This window comes from Pan troglodytes, chromosome 9 (genome assembly GCF_028858775.2).
Source record: "Pan troglodytes isolate AG18354 chromosome 9, NHGRI_mPanTro3-v2.0_pri, whole genome shotgun sequence".
NCBI classification, from domain to species: Eukaryota; Metazoa; Chordata; class Mammalia; order Primates; family Hominidae; genus Pan; species Pan troglodytes.
Window position 1 is genome coordinate 120437676 of NC_072407.2, and position 17418 is coordinate 120455093.

At 41.9% G+C, this 17418-nt stretch overlaps 1 protein-coding gene across 13 annotated transcripts in view; it reads left to right on the forward strand.

Annotated features, from left to right (window-relative positions):
• The window catches only part of KMT2A (lysine methyltransferase 2A), a 90542-nt gene that overhangs the window by 57115 nt on the left and 16009 nt on the right, over positions 1–17418 (forward strand). For 11 of the 13 annotated variants that reach the window (XM_063783445.1, XM_063783446.1, XM_054662738.2 and 8 more), the window contains 14 exons: positions 863–973; positions 1269–1342; positions 2272–2465; positions 2822–2928; positions 4504–4641; positions 4938–5096; positions 5872–5989; positions 6403–6481; positions 7553–7713; positions 8238–8423; positions 8968–13216; positions 14099–14179; positions 15707–15771; positions 16526–16696. In XM_063783445.1, the coding sequence (XP_063639515.1) occupies positions 863–973; positions 1269–1342; positions 2272–2465; positions 2822–2928; positions 4504–4641; positions 4938–5096; positions 5872–5989; positions 6403–6481; positions 7553–7713; positions 8238–8423; positions 8968–13216; positions 14099–14179; positions 15707–15771; positions 16526–16696 (5893 nt within the window). The other 2 variants (XM_054662740.2, XM_016922091.4) reach the window with 2 other exon arrangements.

A 17418-nucleotide genomic window follows, 5' to 3' on the forward strand; every position in this document is an offset into this window, starting at 1 on the left:
ATGTCTTAAAATAGTTCTTTTATTTGGCTTTCATCTCAGTTTTCTGAAAATTATTTTTATATTAAGAGGAAGCACTAAGAAACTGTTGATGTGGGAAATGCTAATGTGAAATTAATTGGTTCTCCCTCCCCTTTTGAGATCAGATCTGAATAATGTGCCTTTCTTTATAAGGTCTTCATTTGTAGATAGATGCCTGTTAATTTTATGATTTTAAGTATGTATAGGAAATGATTATTTATTATCTCATGATCTATATTTGCTATTCTGTTGTTTATTTTTATTTATTTATTTATTTATTTATTTATTTGAGATGGAGTCTCGCTCTGTTACCCAGGCTGGCATGCAGTGACATGATCTCGGCTCACTGCAACCTCTGCCTCCCGTAATCAAGTGATTCTCCTGCCTCAGCCTCCCAAGTAGCTGGGATTACATAAGCATGTGCCACCATGCCTGGCTAATTTTGTATTTTTGGTAGAGATTGGGTTTCACCATGTTGGCTAGGCTGGTCTTGAACTCCTGACCTTAAGTGATCCACCCACATCAGCCTCCCAAAGTGCTGGGATTACAGGCGTGAGCCACTGTTTATTTATTTTAATCCAAATTAAAAACTGTGGACCTGCTTGGATAATTTATCATGATACAGCCAATTTGTTTGCATTCTTACCTCATTAGCCTGGCGTCTCTTAATTGCCACAGGTTAATCGTGAATTGAATCTCAAAGGTCTCAGCCAAAGAGTATTATACCACATTAAAATAGGGTGTGAGTTTTCTGTTGGATCTCTGTGCTGGATGATTAAGGAGGGAAGAGGACACTGAGAGCACACTGTTTTAAGAATAATTAACATTTTGTTTTTGTATACAGTTGGAGTTCAGTGATGATATTGTGAAGATCATTCAAGCAGCCATTAATTCAGATGGAGGACAGCCAGAAATTAAAAAAGCCAACAGCATGGTCAAGTCCTTCTTCATTCGGGTGAATGATATTACTAATTCATGTTTTTAATGCTTACCTATAAGTAATTACCCTGTGAATACAATGAACTTGTTCTCTTCTACTTTTTGCTTTGTCGTGTGTATAAAACATCTTTGGTTTAATTTGATCCCCTGATTCTTTGAGAGGAATTTGGTGAGGTTGCCAGAGTGGATGGATCTTTCCCTTGGTGGCCTGAAATTATCCTCGTATTAACAGAGAAGCTGGTTTGAAGATTTTTCATGTGGTATCTAAATGAGTGTTTACATATTTACATTTTGTTTGTGTTTTCTTTTAGCAAATGGAACGTGTTTTTCCATGGTTCAGTGTCAAAAAGTCCAGGTTTTGGGAGCCAAATAAAGTATCAAGCAAGTAAGTGAATTTAGCATAACTTTTTTTTCTCCTCATCGGCTAGAAATCTGAGAGTTCTCATATTTCTAGATTGCAGTTTTCCGAAAGGTTTTAATACTAGAAATGAATTGGTTGAAATGCCTTTTCGGTGTGGTTTTGAGGACTACACTTAATGTTTGTTATAAGCAATTGCGTTTTTGTTCTTTACTTTTATATTTGTTTTATTGTAGGGAGCTTGGTTTAATTGTGACAAATGTACAATACATGTGTGGTATAGCCATGTAGCTGGCCTTGTTATAAATGGGTTCTGTTTGACTGATAGTTCAAATGGTGCTTTGTACTGCTCTTGATTTTCCATATGTAACCTTTAATTTTTATTCCAGTAAATTCTTTTGATTTGATTTTATTTATTTATTTATTTATTTTTTTTTTGAGACGGAGTCTCGTTCTGTCACCAGGCTGGAGTGCAGTGACGTGATCTCGGCTCACTACAACCTCCGCCTCTCTGGTTCAAGCGATTCTCCTCCCTCAGCCTCCCAAGTAGCTGGGAAAACGGGCACCACCATGCCCAGCTAATTTTTGTATTTTAATAGAGACTGGGTTTCACCATTTTGGCCAGGATGGTCTTGATCTCTTGACCTGGTGATCCGCCTGCCTTACCCTCCCAAAAGTGCTGGTATTACAGGCATGAGCCACCATGCCCGGCCTCTTTTAAGTTTTTGATAGGGTTATCATTTGTTTCAGCAAGTTTAACCAAGAGTCATATGTTGAGATATTTTTTAAAATATTGAGTTCTGTGTACTTCAGCAATTTTCAAACGCTGTGACTTGTTCTTATATTCTGTGAATGGCTCCTACATGGGGCAACAGGTGATATCAAGAATTTATTTTATACAGTTCTGGGTATACTGTAGGAGTTCAATAAATGCTTGTTGAATCAATTATTTTCAGCAGTGGGATGTTACCAAACGCAGTGCTTCCACCTTCACTTGACCATAATTATGCTCAGTGGCAGGAGCGAGAGGAAAACAGCCACACTGAGCAGCCTCCTTTAATGAAGAAAATCATTCCAGCTCCCAAACCCAAAGGTCCTGGAGAACCAGACTCACCAACTCCTCTGCATCCTCCTACACCACCAATTTTGAGTAAGCCACCAAAAGGAGAGTCGTCACCCATTTCCCTCTAGATGCAGATGATTGACTTCGTGAATCCAATTCACTAAAATTAGATATACTTGGATATCAGAAAGGAATTTTCAGGTCATCCTTAAATGTAATACCATCATTAATTTTGCTTCACTTGAGGTGTTAATGAGGACACTCTGGAGTACTGTAACATAGATGATGAGGTAGCGTAACTCTGAACACTTTTTGAAAAGTGATTATTTTATAGGCTGTGGGCTATGTAAGCTGAATTATTTCTTTTTTCCTGGAAATCAGACATAGTATTGCCAATTTTAACTGGATCTCAAGGTATTGATGGGAGTCTTTTGGATTTCAAGGTACTGATAGGAGTCGAGAAGACAGTCCAGAGCTGAACCCACCTCCAGGCATAGAAGACAATAGACAGTGTGCGTTATGTTTGACTTATGGTGATGACAGTGCTAATGTAAGTACTTTGCAACACAGGGCCCTAGTTAATACATACTCCAAAAGAACTGTTTGTCCTTGTGTCCATACTTGATGACTGGGTGCCATTTATTTAATGAACTTACTTATAACTTACTAATTTATAACTTTTATTTACCTATAACTTATAACTTATTAATTTGTAACTTATTTTTTGTCACTTAGTTCATGGCACTTGGAGTTTTTTAATGACTGATTTTGTTGATTAAAAGGTGACTGATTTGCCTTAAATTAAACCCTTGATGTCTAGTAATTTCTAATGGAAGTTCCTCAAGAATATTTTGTGAAAGTTAATAAAATCTAAGTTGCATATTAAAAAGCTTGTGTTTCATATAGGATAGCAGAATCGTTAAGAGCCCGAGTTCTGCCGCCTGCCTGAATACATTTCTGTGCTTAACTGCCTACTTATTGACTTTGGCAAGTAGTTTAACCTCTCTGACCCTCAGTTTCATCTTTAAAATGAAGATAATAATGCTTACCTCAGAGTGGCTGTGAGGATTAAATGAAATAATGTATGTAAAGCCTCTATTTGGTGCCTGGCACACACAGTAAGCTACAATTTTTTTTAAAGTTTTTTGTGTTTTTTGTTTTGTTTTTTTTTTTGTTTTTTTGAGACAGAGTTTCGCTCTTGTTGCCCAGGCTGGAGTTTCGCTCTTGTTGCCCAGGCTGGAGTGCAATGGCGTGATCTCGGCTCACTACAACCTCCGCCTCCTATGTTCAAGCAATTCTCCTGCCTCAGCCTCCCGAGTAGCTGGGATTACAGGCATGTGCCACCATGCCCGGCTAATTTTGTATTTTTAGTAGAGACGGAGTTTCTCCATGTTGGTCAGGCTGGTCTCAAACTCCCGACCCCAGGTGATCCACCCACCTCATATCCCAAAGTGGTGGGATTACAGGCGTGAGCCACCGTGCCCGGCCAAAAGCTTTTAAATACAATCTGAGAGAACTGGCTTTGAAATACAGTTTATAGATGTCACTGCACATTTTTATAAACTTACCACCTATTGCTCTTTTTGTTTGTTTGTTTCCTTTTGAGACCAGGTCTCGCTCTGTCACCCAGACTAGAGTACAGTGGCATGCTTTTGGCTCACTGCAATCTCGGCTTCCGGGGCTCAAGTGATCCTCCTACCTCAGCCTCCTGAGTAGCTGAGACCACAGATGCGCACCACCATGCCTGGCTAATTTTTGTTTTGTTTTTGTTGAGACAAAGTCTCCCTATGTTGCCCAGGCTGGTCTCAAACTCTTGGGCTCAAGCGATCCTACCATCTCAGCCTCCAAAAGTGCTGGGATTACAGACGTGAACCACCATACCCAGCTCATTTTTTTATTCTCTAGATTTGTGAAATAGTTTCAGTCTATGGAAAAAGTAATCTTGAAAAGAAGGAAGTGGAAACAGAGCAACGTTGCAAAAAGAATTCTGATTTCTGTGTGCCTCCCTACATTAAAGAATTATAGTTGCTTTCTTGAGGTTATCTTCACTGGAAAAGCTAATGCCAAGGAAAACCTCCTTTGGCATTATATTCTTTAGGAAAAAAGAAATCTCTTTATTTTATAGGATGCTGGTCGTTTACTATATATTGGCCAAAATGAGTGGACACATGTAAATTGTGCTTTGTGGTCAGCGGAAGTGTTTGAAGATGATGATGGATCACTAAAGAATGTGCATATGGCTGTGATCAGGGGCAAGCAGCTGGTAAGACCTTATGGGTAAATTTTATGAAAGAGATTCCCTCTCAGTTTCCAGATATTCTTCCTGTGGGTGAATATGGCCTCCCTGATATTTTTCACAGTGCCATCAGGGTAGTTAACCAACAAGTATTGATATACATAATTCAACAGATAAAATGATAAATTTTATCTGTTTTCAATTTATCAATAGATAAAATGAATTGTAGGAACTGTAGAATGGGATGAGTCTATAGAGGAGACGGTAAACGTCTTAAAACATATGAAAGTCTGAATAGGGCTCTGTTCTTTTTGGATTTTTAGAGATGTGAATTCTGCCAAAAGCCAGGAGCCACCGTGGGTTGCTGTCTCACATCCTGCACCAGCAACTATCACTTCATGTGTTCCCGAGCCAAGAACTGTGTCTTTCTGGATGATAAAAAAGTATATTGCCAACGACATCGGGATTTGATCAAAGGCGAAGTGAGAGAGCTTTAGTTGCTTTAAAAAAAAAAAAAAAGACTATTTTTTAGAGCAGTTTTAGGTTCACAGCAAAATTGACTGGAAGGTACAGAGATTTCCCATATTCCTCCTGCACCCACATATGCACAGCCTCCCCCATGATCAGCATCCCCCACCAGAGTGGTGCATTTGTTACAATGGATAAACCTACACTGGACACATGGTTATCACCCTGACTCCTGTAGTTTACATCAGCATTCACTCTTGTTGTTGTACATTCTGTGGGTTTGGACAAATATATAATGACATATATCCACCATTATAGCATCATATGGAGTATTTTCACTGCCTTAAACATCCTCTGTGCTCTGCCTATTCATCCCTGCCTCTCCCCAACCCTGGGCAACCACTGATGTTTTTACTATCTCCATAGTCTTGCCATTTGCAGAGTTCACATAGTTGGAATCATATAGTACATAGCCTTTTCAGACTGGCTTCTTCTGCTTAGCATTTAAGTTTCCTTCAAGTCTTTTCATGGCTTATTTAGTTGCTTTTTGAATTATTTCGAAATGCAAAAGAAAAACAAAAATACAGCAAGATGATAAACTGTTTTGCTTTTCTACTTGGTGTTCCTAGAGGCACCACCTCTTTTGGGAAATACAGAAGTGTCCTGCTAAGTGAAATAGAAGGATGCTTTTGAGATATGCTATGTGCCTTCCACTCTGAGACAGTCAGGATCATGAGTATAATGTGCAAAGGGACAGCCTATTAACAGCTACCATGGGTTTTATTTAAGGTGGTTCCTGAGAATGGATTTGAAGTTTTCAGAAGAGTGTTTGTGGACTTTGAAGGAATCAGCTTGAGAAGGAAGTTTCTCAATGGCTTGGAACCAGAAAATATCCACATGATGATTGGTATGACCTAGCCTTGGTTATTGGGGAAGGCTGTATATATCATTGGGGAAATTTCTGGTCCTCAGTTATAAAATGACCCTCAGCCAGGTGTGGTGTCTTACGCCTGTAACCCCAGCACTTTGGGAGGCTGAGGCGGGCAGATCACTGGAGGTCAGGAGTTGGAGACCAGCCTGGCCAATGTGGTGAAACCCTGTCTCTACTAAAAAAAATTAGCTGGGAGTGGTGGTACATCCCTATAATCCCAGCTACTTGGGAGGCTGAGGCACAGGAATCACTTGAACCCTGGAGTCAGAGGCTGCAGTGAGCTGAGATTGCGCCACTGCATTCCAGCCTGGGCGACAGAGTGAGACTCTCTCAAAAAAATAAAATGACGCTCATTATCTTCTCTAATCGGTTCTTCTTTCCTTGGTCAGGGTCTATGACAATCGACTGCTTAGGAATTCTAAATGATCTCTCCGACTGTGAAGATAAGCTCTTTCCTATTGGATATCAGTAAGTAGCACTATAAAGAGAAGACAGCAGCCCCACAACCTGAACACACTGAAGCCATGTGCAGGTCATTAAATGTAGAGGCATACCTGTTAGCTACTTTAAACTGCTACTAAAAATTAATCACTTATTTTGCTAGTTCTCGGATTCGTCTGCTTGTAGATTGGGACTATGTTGGCGGAATCCAGTTATAGAAGGAAAGTATTATTGACATAATTTCAGAATTACTTAAAAATAAAACCTTAGTAGAAAACACAAGGTCAGTCTCTTAAGATTCCTCCAAATTCCATTCATCTCCATGCAGAAGTGCAGATTGTTTTCATGGATAAAACAGCTCATGCCCTGTTCCCAACTTTACATTTTATAAGTCCTTCTAAAACTATAAATCCCCACAATAATGATCAAATTTTTCAATAAGAATTTATATTCTTACCTATATGAAGTAAGTTGTTAAAATGTCTAACAAGCTAACAATATAAGTTCAAAATTCCCCTTCTACCGCTCCCGCGTTGGAGTCTCATTTTGCAATATATGCTCCAACTTACTCTGTATTCCTATTCCGATGACACAGTCTGTGCTCCACATTTAGCTGGCAGCTTTTCACACAAACCAGATTCCACTAGCATTCAGCAGATTTGAAGCAGTTACCTTTCTCTTGTCTCATGGGGCTCTTCTCCCAAAGGAAACCTCAGGTTTGCCCTTTGTTTTATTTTCAGGCCGTACTTTGTATACATTGTAAGGCAATAGTTCTGTCCTGAAGACCAAAACTAATTTTTGTAATAGTTAATATTTTTCTTTCTCTTGCTTTTAGGATATTTTACTATATTTGGTGCCTGCTTATGGTACAAGAAAAAAAGATCTTAGGCTATTTTCTGAGAGGCTAAGAAAAACCAAGGACTTCAAAAAGCTTGGAACAACCTAACTAGGGGAATCTATACTAAGAACCCATAAAATAAAGCTAAATTCTGTAATTAAGAGGGCCAGGGAACCTAGGATAAAGAGAGGTTTTGAAAAATGCTAGTTTCTGCTTCTATCCTCTCCCTTATGATGATTTTCCCAAATCTGTTTACCCAGGTGTTCCAGGGTATACTGGAGCACCACAGATGCTCGCAAGCGCTGTGTATATACATGCAAGATAGTGGAGTGCCGTCCTCCAGTCGTAGAGCCGGATATCAACAGCACTGTTGAACATGATGAAAACAGGACCATTGCCCATAGTCCAACATCTTTTACAGGTTAGTCTTGAATCAAGATGGGACTTGAGGCTGGGCACAGTGGCTCACGCCTGTAATCGCAGCACTTTGGGAGGCTGAGGCAGGCGAATCACTTGAGGCCAGGAGTTCAAGAACAGCCTGGCCAACATGGTGAAACCCCATCTCTACTAAAAATACAAAAAAATTAGCCAGGCATGGTGGCAGGCACCTGTAATCCCAGTAATCCCAGCCACTCAGGAGGCAGAGGCACAAGAATCACTTGAACCAGGGAGGCAGATGTTGCAGTCAGCCAAGATCACGCCACTGCACTCCAGCCTGGGTGACAGAGTGAGACTGTGTCTCAAAGAAAAAAAAAAAAAGATGGGATGGAACTTGAATTCGATTCAGGGAGTACTATGATTGAAAGCTGGGGGAAAAGTCATTTACTTGGGAAGTCTCATTTGCTTCTAGTTTTACATTTACCTGATAGCTGACTTTTTATTGGTTAATTTGTTTGATATTTTAATTGGGCCTTTTTAGTTAAGAGTTTTTATTTCCTGCCACAGAAAGTTCATCAAAAGAGAGTCAAAACACAGCTGAAATTATAAGTCCTCCATCACCAGACCGACCTCCTCATTCACAAACCTCTGGCTCCTGTTATTATCATGTCATCTCAAAGGTCCCCAGGATTCGAACACCCAGTTATTCTCCAACACAGAGATCCCCTGGCTGTCGACCATTGCCTTCTGCAGGTAAAAGACTTTATTGACCTACTTGACCTAAGAAGATCAGCCCAAAGACTAATTTGTAATTCTTTCAGGCAACTTTATCTTGGTGACTTTTACTGATTGAAAATGTAGATTCTGGGTGGGTGAGGTGGCTCATGCCTGTAATCCTAGCACTTTGGGAGGCCAGGGCAGGTGGATCACCTGAGGTCAGGAGTTCAAGACCAGCCTGGCCAACATGGTGAAACCCTATGTCTACTAAAAATTCAAAAATTAGCCGGGTGTGGCGGCGCATGCCTGTAATCCCAGCTACCCAGGAGGCTAAGGCAGGAGAATCGCTGGAACCCAGGAGGTGGAGGTTGCAGTAAACCAAGATCGCACCACTGCACTCCAGCTTGGGTGACAGAGTGAGACACTGTCTCAAAAAAGTAATAATAAATAAATAGAAAATGTAGATTTCCAGTTACCTATAAATATATATATATATATATAGTCAAATCATTGAAACCAGTGACTTCTACACATTTGTTCTATCTACAATAGCATTTATTACTTTTTCTCTCTTGTTTAGGAAGTCCTACCCCAACCACTCATGAAATAGTCACAGTAGGTGATCCTTTACTGTCCTCTGGACTTCGAAGCATTGGCTCCAGGCGTCACAGTACCTCTTCCTTATCACCCCAGCGGTCCAAACTCCGGATAATGTCTCCAATGAGAACTGGGAATACTTACTCTAGGAATAATGTTTCCTCAGTCTCCACCATTGGGACCGCTACTGATCTTGAATCAAGTGCCAAAGTAGTTGATCATGTCTTGGGGCCACTGAATTCAAGTACTAGTTTAGGGCAAAACACTTCCACCTCTTCAAATTTGCAAAGGACAGTGGTTACTGTAGGCAATAAAAACAGTCACTTGGATGGATCTTCATCTTCAGAAATGAAGCAGTCCAGTGCTTCAGACTTGGCATCCAAGAGCTCCTCTTTAAAGGGAGAGAAGACCAAAGTGCTGAGTTCCAAGAGCTCAGAGGGATCTGCACATAATGTGGCTTACCCTGGAATTCCTAAACTGGCCCCACAGGTTCATAACACAACATCTAGAGAACTGAATGTTAGTAAAATCGGCTCCTTTGCTGAACCCTCTTCAGTGTCGTTTTCTTCTAAAGAGGCCCTCTCCTTCCCACACCTCCATTTGAGAGGGCAAAGGAATGATCGAGACCAACACACAGATTCTACCCAATCAGCAAACTCCTCTGCAGATGAAGATACTGAAGTCAAAACCTTGAAGCTATCTGGAATGAGCAACAGATCATCCATTATCAATGAACATATGGGATCTAGTTCCAGAGATAGGAGACAGAAAGGGAAAAAATCTTGTAAAGAAACTTTCAAAGAAAAGCATTCCAGTAAATCTTTTTTGGAACCTGGTCAGGTGACAACTGGTGAGGAAGGAAACTTGAAGCCAGAGTTTATGGATGAGGTTTTGACTCCTGAGTATATGGGCCAACGACCATGTAACAATGTTTCTTCTGATAAGATTGGTGATAAAGGCCTTTCTATGCCAGGAGTCCCCAAAGCTCCACCCATGCAAGTAGAAGGATCTGCCAAGGAATTACAGGCACCACGGAAACGCACAGTCAAAGTGACACTGACACCTCTAAAAATGGAAAATGAGAGTCAATCCAAAAACGCCCTGAAAGAAAGTAGTCCTGCTTCCCCTTTGCAGATAGAGTCAACATCTCCCACAGAACCAATTTCAGCCTCTGAAAATCCAGGAGATGGTCCAGTGGCCCAACCAAGCCCCAATAATACCTCATGCCAGGATTCTCAAAGTAACAACTATCAGAATCTTCCAGTACAGGACAGAAACCTAATGCTTCCAGATGGCCCCAAACCTCAGGAGGATGGCTCTTTTAAAAGGAGGTATCCCCGTCGCAGTGCCCGTGCACGTTCTAACATGTTTTTTGGGCTTACCCCACTCTATGGAGTAAGATCCTATGGTGAAGAAGACATTCCATTCTACAGCAGCTCAACTGGGAAGAAGCGAGGCAAGAGATCAGCTGAAGGACAGGTGGATGGGGCCGATGACTTAAGCACTTCAGATGAAGACGACTTATACTATTACAACTTCACTAGAACAGTGATTTCTTCAGGTGGAGAGGAACGACTGGCATCCCATAATTTATTTCGGGAGGAGGAACAGTGTGATCTTCCAAAAATCTCACAGTTGGATGGTGTTGATGATGGGACAGAGAGTGATACTAGTGTCACAGCCACAACAAGGAAAAGCAGCCAGATTCCAAAAAGAAATGGTAAAGAAAATGGAACAGAGAACTTAAAGATTGATCGACCTGAAGATGCTGGGGAGAAAGACCATGTCACTAAGAGTTCTGTCGGCCACAAAAATGAGCCAAAGATGGATAACTGCCATTCTGTAAGCAGAGTTAAAACACAGGGACAGGATTCCTTGGAAGCTCAGCTCAGCTCATTGGAGTCAAGCCGCAGAGTCCACACAAGTACCCCCTCTGACAAAAATTTACTGGACACCTATAATACTGAGCTCCTGAAATCAGATTCAGACAATAACAACAGTGATGACTGTGGGAATATCCTGCCTTCAGACATTATGGACTTTGTACTAAAGAATACTCCATCCATGCAGGCTTTGGGTGAGAGCCCAGAGTCATCTTCATCAGAACTCCTGAATCTTGGTGAAGGATTGGGTCTTGACAGTAATCGTGAAAAAGACATGGGTCTTTTTGAAGTATTTTCTCAGCAGCTGCCTACAACAGAACCTGTGGATAGTAGTGTCTCTTCCTCTATCTCAGCAGAGGAACAGTTTGAGTTGCCTCTAGAGCTACCATCTGATCTGTCTGTCTTGACCACCCGGAGTCCCACTGTCCCCAGCCAGAATCCCAGTAGACTAGCTGTTATCTCAGACTCAGGGGAGAAGAGAGTAACCATCACAGAAAAATCTGTAGCCTCCTCTGAAGGTGACCCAGCACTGCTGAGCCCAGGAGTAGATCCAACTCCTGAAGGCCACATGACTCCTGATCATTTTATCCAAGGACACATGGATGCAGACCACATCTCTAGCCCTCCTTGTGGTTCAGTAGAGCAAGGTCATGGCAACAATCAGGATTTAACTAGGAACAGTAGCACCCCTGGCCTTCAGGTACCTGTTTCCCCAACTGTTCCCATCCAGAACCAGAAGTATGTGCCCAATTCTACTGATAGTCCTGGCCCGTCTCAGATTTCCAATGCAGCTGTCCAGACCACTCCACCCCACCTGAAGCCAGCCACTGAGAAACTCATAGTTGTTAACCAGAACATGCAGCCACTTTATGTTCTCCAAACTCTTCCAAATGGAGTGACCCAAAAAATCCAATTGACCTCTTCTGTTAGTTCTACACCCAGTGTGATGGAGACGAATACTTCAGTATTGGGACCCATGGGAGGTGGTCTCACCCTTACCACAGGACTAAATCCAAGCTTGCCAACTTCTCAATCTTTGTTCCCTTCTGCTAGCAAAGGGTTGCTACCCATGTCTCATCACCAGCACTTACATTCCTTCCCTGCAGCTACTCAAAGTAGTTTCCCACCAAACATCAGCAATCCTCCTTCAGGCCTGCTTATTGGGGTTCAGCCTCCTCCGGATCCCCAACTTTTGGTTTCAGAATCCAGCCAGAGGACAGACCTCAGTACCACAGTAGCCACTCCATCCTCTGGACTCAAGAAAAGACCCATATCTCGTCTACAGACCCGAAAGAATAAAAAACTTGCTCCCTCTAGTACCCCTTCAAACATTGCCCCTTCTGATGTGGTTTCTAATATGACATTGATTAACTTCACACCCTCCCAGCTTCCTAATCATCCCAGTCTGTTAGATTTGGGGTCACTTAATACTTCATCTCACCGAACTGTCCCCAACATCATAAAAAGATCTAAATCTAGCATCATGTATTTTGAACCGGCACCCCTGTTACCACAGAGTGTGGGAGGAACTGCTGCCACAGCGGCAGGCACATCAACAATAAGCCAGGATACTAGCCACCTCACATCAGGGTCTGTGTCTGGCTTGGCATCCAGTTCCTCTGTCTTGAATGTTGTATCCATGCAAACTACCACAACCCCTACAAGTAGTGCGTCAGTTCCAGGACACGTCACCTTAACCAACCCAAGGTTGCTTGGTACCCCAGATATTGGCTCAATAAGCAATCTTTTAATCAAAGCTAGCCAGCAGAGCCTGGGGATTCAGGACCAGCCTGTGGCTTTACCGCCAAGTTCAGGAATGTTTCCACAACTGGGGACATCACAGACCCCCTCTACTGCTGCAATGACAGCAGCATCTAGCATCTGTGTGCTCCCCTCCACTCAGACTACGGGCATAACAGCCGCTTCACCTTCTGGGGAAGCAGACGAACACTATCAGCTTCAGCATGTGAACCAGCTCCTTGCCAGCAAAACTGGGATTCATTCTTCCCAGCGTGATCTTGATTCTGCTTCAGGGCCCCAGGTATCCAACTTTACCCAGACGGTAGATGCTCCTAATAGCATGGGACTGGAGCAGAACAAGGCTTTATCCTCAGCTGTGCAAGCCAGCCCCACCTCTCCTGGGGGTTCTCCATCCTCTCCATCTTCTGGACAGCGGTCAGCAAGCCCTTCAGTGCCGGGTCCCACTAAACCCAAACCAAAAACCAAACGGTTTCAGCTGCCTCTAGACAAAGGGAATGGCAAGAAGCACAAAGTTTCCCATTTGCGGACCAGTTCTTCTGAAGCACACATTCCAGACCAAGAAACAACATCCCTGACCTCAGGCACAGGGTGAGAGATCCAAATACTAGCTAGGCTGGGTCTGTGGGATTTCGTGTTGTAAATTAGGGGCTGTTGATGTGGTAGTCTGGGAGAGACACTCTTCTGTTCAAGTTGCATTACTTGGGAGTTTTCCGGGTTTTGACTTTTTTTCTCTCTGAGTGGTGATTTATATAACAAAATGTAGTTCCATCCATGGGCAGTTTGTCTCTTGAATAGAACCACATCTAATCACTTTTTGCTCTGATTTCAAACAGTGTTGCTGTTTGTTCCTGTTTCTTTTTTACTGAGGCTTATACTAGAATGATTATTCTTATCTTGAGGGCAAAGCTCCCTCTTGTAGATCCACAGAGTCCTTTTTTTAAAACTTTATCATTGAAAGCCAAGCACAGTGGCTCATGTCTGTAATCCCAGCACTTTGGAAGGCTGAGGCAGAAGGATTGCTTGAGCTCAGGAGTTCAAGATCAGTCTGTGCAACATAGTAAGACCCTGTCTCTACAAAAAATTTTTTAAAACAGCTGGGTGTGGTGTTGCACACCTGTAGCCCCAGCTATTCAGGAGGCTGAGGTGGGAGGATTGCTTGAGCCCAAGAGTTAGAGGCTAAATGATCCATGGTCATGTCACTGCACTCCAGCCTAGGTGGAGTGCACCTATGTAGCCACCACTCGGATCAAGATACAGAACATTTCTAGCAACCCACAAGGGTGTCTTCTCTTATAAGGTCAGTGCCCCCTGAAAGTAACCATTATTCTAACCTTTATGACCTTAGGTCAGTTTTGCTGGCTTATAGACTTTATCAGATCCTGATAGAGCCATTTCTTTCGACTCACCTCCACATTCAGTACATATTTACTGGTGGTTTGTCTTGAAAAGATACAAATGCCTGTGTTCCAGGACTCCAGGAGCAGAGGCTGAGCAGCAGGATACAGCTAGTGTGGAGCAGTCCTCCCAGAAGGAATGTGGGCAACCTGCAGGGTAAGCTGAAGAATTCGTCCTTTAAGACTAAGCTCTCAGTTTTGTCCACCTCATTTAAAAAATAGTTCTTCCAGGCCGGGCGCAGTGGCTCACGCCTGTAATCCTAGTACTCTGGGAGGCCGAGGCGGGTGGATCACGAGGTTAGATCGAGACCATCCTGGCTAACATGGTGAAACCCCGTCTCTACTAAAAATACAAAAAGAATTAGCCGGGCGTGATGGCGGGCCACTGTAGTCCCAGCCACTCAGGAGGCTGAGGCAGGAGAAGGGCGTGAACCCAGGAGGCGGAGCTTGCAGTGAGCTGAGATCGCGCCACTGCACTCCAGCCTGGGCGATAGAGCAAGACTCCGTTTCAAAAAAAAAGGTAAAAAATAGTTCTTCCTGATTCACATTGATTTTTGTTTTCTTGCCAAAGTTTTTTAAATGAGAATAGTACAGGCTTGTAAACAAGTAAACAAAAAATATAACAAGAATTATTTAAATAATGGATAATAGTTTCCTATTTGTCCCCCTCACCCCCGCCCAATCTATTCCCTAGAGGTGGTCATTGCTAATAATTTGTTTTTATCTATGCAGACATCTCTCTGCATATAAAGATATAACGTGGTATATATATGAATATGTATACACTTTTTTACATAAAAGGAATAATACTGTACATACTGTTCTGTATTTGGTTTTTCACTTATGTACATCTTTCTGTGCCAATATATGTAGGTGTGCTTCACCTTTTAAATCGCTGCCCCCAATTCTATTGTGTGGATCTACAATAATTTAATGAGTCCTCTATTGATATACATTTGGATTGTTTCCAGAATTTATTTAGTTTAAAAAAGTGAAAATTGGGGCTGGACACAGTGGCTCATGCCTGTAATCCCAACACTTTGGGAGGCTGAGGCAGGAGAATTGCTTGAGCCCAGGAGTTTGAAACCAACCTTGGCAACATAGGGAGACCCTCTCTGTACAAAAATTAAAAGTTAACTAGGCATGGTGGTGCACATCCACAGTCCAAGCTAAGGTGGGAGGATTGCTTGAGCCTGGGAGTTGGAGGATGCAGCAAGCCGTGATTGCCACTGCACTCCAGCCTGGACAGCAAAGTGAGAACCTATCTCAAAAAAAAAAAAAAAAAAAGTGAAAATTGACTGTGGTTTATAAGCTCATGCAGCTTATTTTTTAGTTTTAGTTAAACCAGCTTACTTATTTAAGTAACTTTAGAATTGCTTCTGACAAGTGTCCTTTCATTTTTTTCTAATACTGAATATGAGAAGAATTTCAAGGGCACAATTTACAACTTTAAAAACAGAAACTTAATGTCAGTATTTGGTAAAGAATCTCACAAAAGAGTTTTATGTTATGTACCATACAGTGGTGTGGTGGTTGTATTCATTCAACAAGTTCTACAGAAAGCCCCCTGTGGCTCATTTTCTAGCAGTTATTTTGTATACCACAGCTGTATAGAAAATTATGGGTTTTTTCTTTGAATTGAAGAACTAGCTGATATTATATCTTACATTTGGTTTTTATTTAGGCAAGTGGCTGTTCTTCCGGAAGTTCAGGTGACCCAAAATCCAGCAAATGAACAAGAAAGTACAGGTATGTGGGTGGGTAAAAGGTTAGAATCAGAGAATATCAATGCTAAAAGGATTATGAGAATCACCCACTTTACCTATTTATTTTCTACATTAAAAAAAAAAAAAAATCTAAGCTCCAAAGAAGTTAAGTGATTTGGCCCACATTGGAGACTGAAACTTGGCGCACCTGTCTCTCGGTGCAGTGTTCTTCCAGTACATATTCTGTGATTACCTGTCAGCTAAGGACTCAAGACCATACCCATACTCTTCTGCTGTACTGGTTTTACCAGCACTGAGGCTTAAATAGCTAGTAATAACCTGACTTCACTTTTTAGTTGTTACTAAAGAAAACTAAGAACCATTTTTATTAGATAGTCAGATTTTGGTTACAATACCAGATACATCTCCATAGCATTTTCCATCAGTTCTAATGAATTTGATTAGGAAACAAATGGTCACTTCAAGATTAGAGAGTTCTGGGTATAACTCTATTGAGGACAGTTGCTTATTGAAAAACTATCAGATCGTCATACTAGAAATTCTACCACAGAGACAGCATAACTTCATGTAAAAAAAAATCTGGTTTTAGTCACCACTTTCTAGCAATGACCTAGGCAAGCTCTTTGAGTCTTGGGTTTGTTATCTATAAATGGGAATAATAAACCAACTGTGGAATGTTGTTAGGCTTAGAGATCATTTATGTAAAGTACTCTACATGTAGTCAGTGCTCAGTGAGCATTTGTTACTGCAACCACTATCTATTTTCTCCCTATTAGAACCTAAAACAGTGGAAGAAGAAGAAAGTAATTTCAGCTCCCCACTGATGCTTTGGCTTCAGCAAGAACAAAAGCGGAAGGAAAGCATTACTGAGAAAAAACCCAAGAAAGGACTTGTTTTTGAAATTTCCAGTGATGATGGCTTTCAGATCTGTGCAGAAAGTATTGAAGGTGAGTGGATTAAACCAGGTTGACCCATCAGCAGAAGCCCTGTTTCAGCTAGAGCTTCATTTTCTGAGTATTAGCACCATTTAGGTGGCTGTTTTATGCTAGATGGTAGTGGGATACCTGGAGGCATCGTACATTTTCCTTGTCCTTGAGAAGTTTGTCTTATTGGAGAAATAGCCATATTTTACATGAAAAGTTAATGATACAGATTATGTTTTCAACATTGCACACACCTTAGCGGAGCCCCTGAGAACTCTGCTTCCCCCTCCAGCCTTGTTTTTTGCCATTCCTTCATGCGCCTTCTGTGCCCTTCTCTCTCCCTTGTGTGCCTTCACACGTGCTTTCTCCTCTGCCTGGAGTTCTCTCCCTGCCCTCAATCACCTGGTGAGCTCCAGCTCACCCTTCAAGATCCAGCTCAGACGGTCTTCCCTGACCTTCTGAGGTAGCTAAGCCCTCCCTCTCCCTCCTTTTGAATCTTACATGTTCTTCTCTCATAGCTTAAATTTTGTTTTGTCCGTGTTTGTTTACTTTTATCACTCACTCAACAGCGAGCTCTCCATAAGGGCTGGAATTTTATTTTCTTATTCATCTTTGTATCGCAAGCATCTAAGTGTTCATCCACCTTTGAAGGACTAGTAAATGTTCTCTAGGCTGTAAGTACTAGAAGAGTTCAAAGAAGAGAAAGGTCACCATGGGTGAGTTAGGGTTATCAAAAACCCATGAAG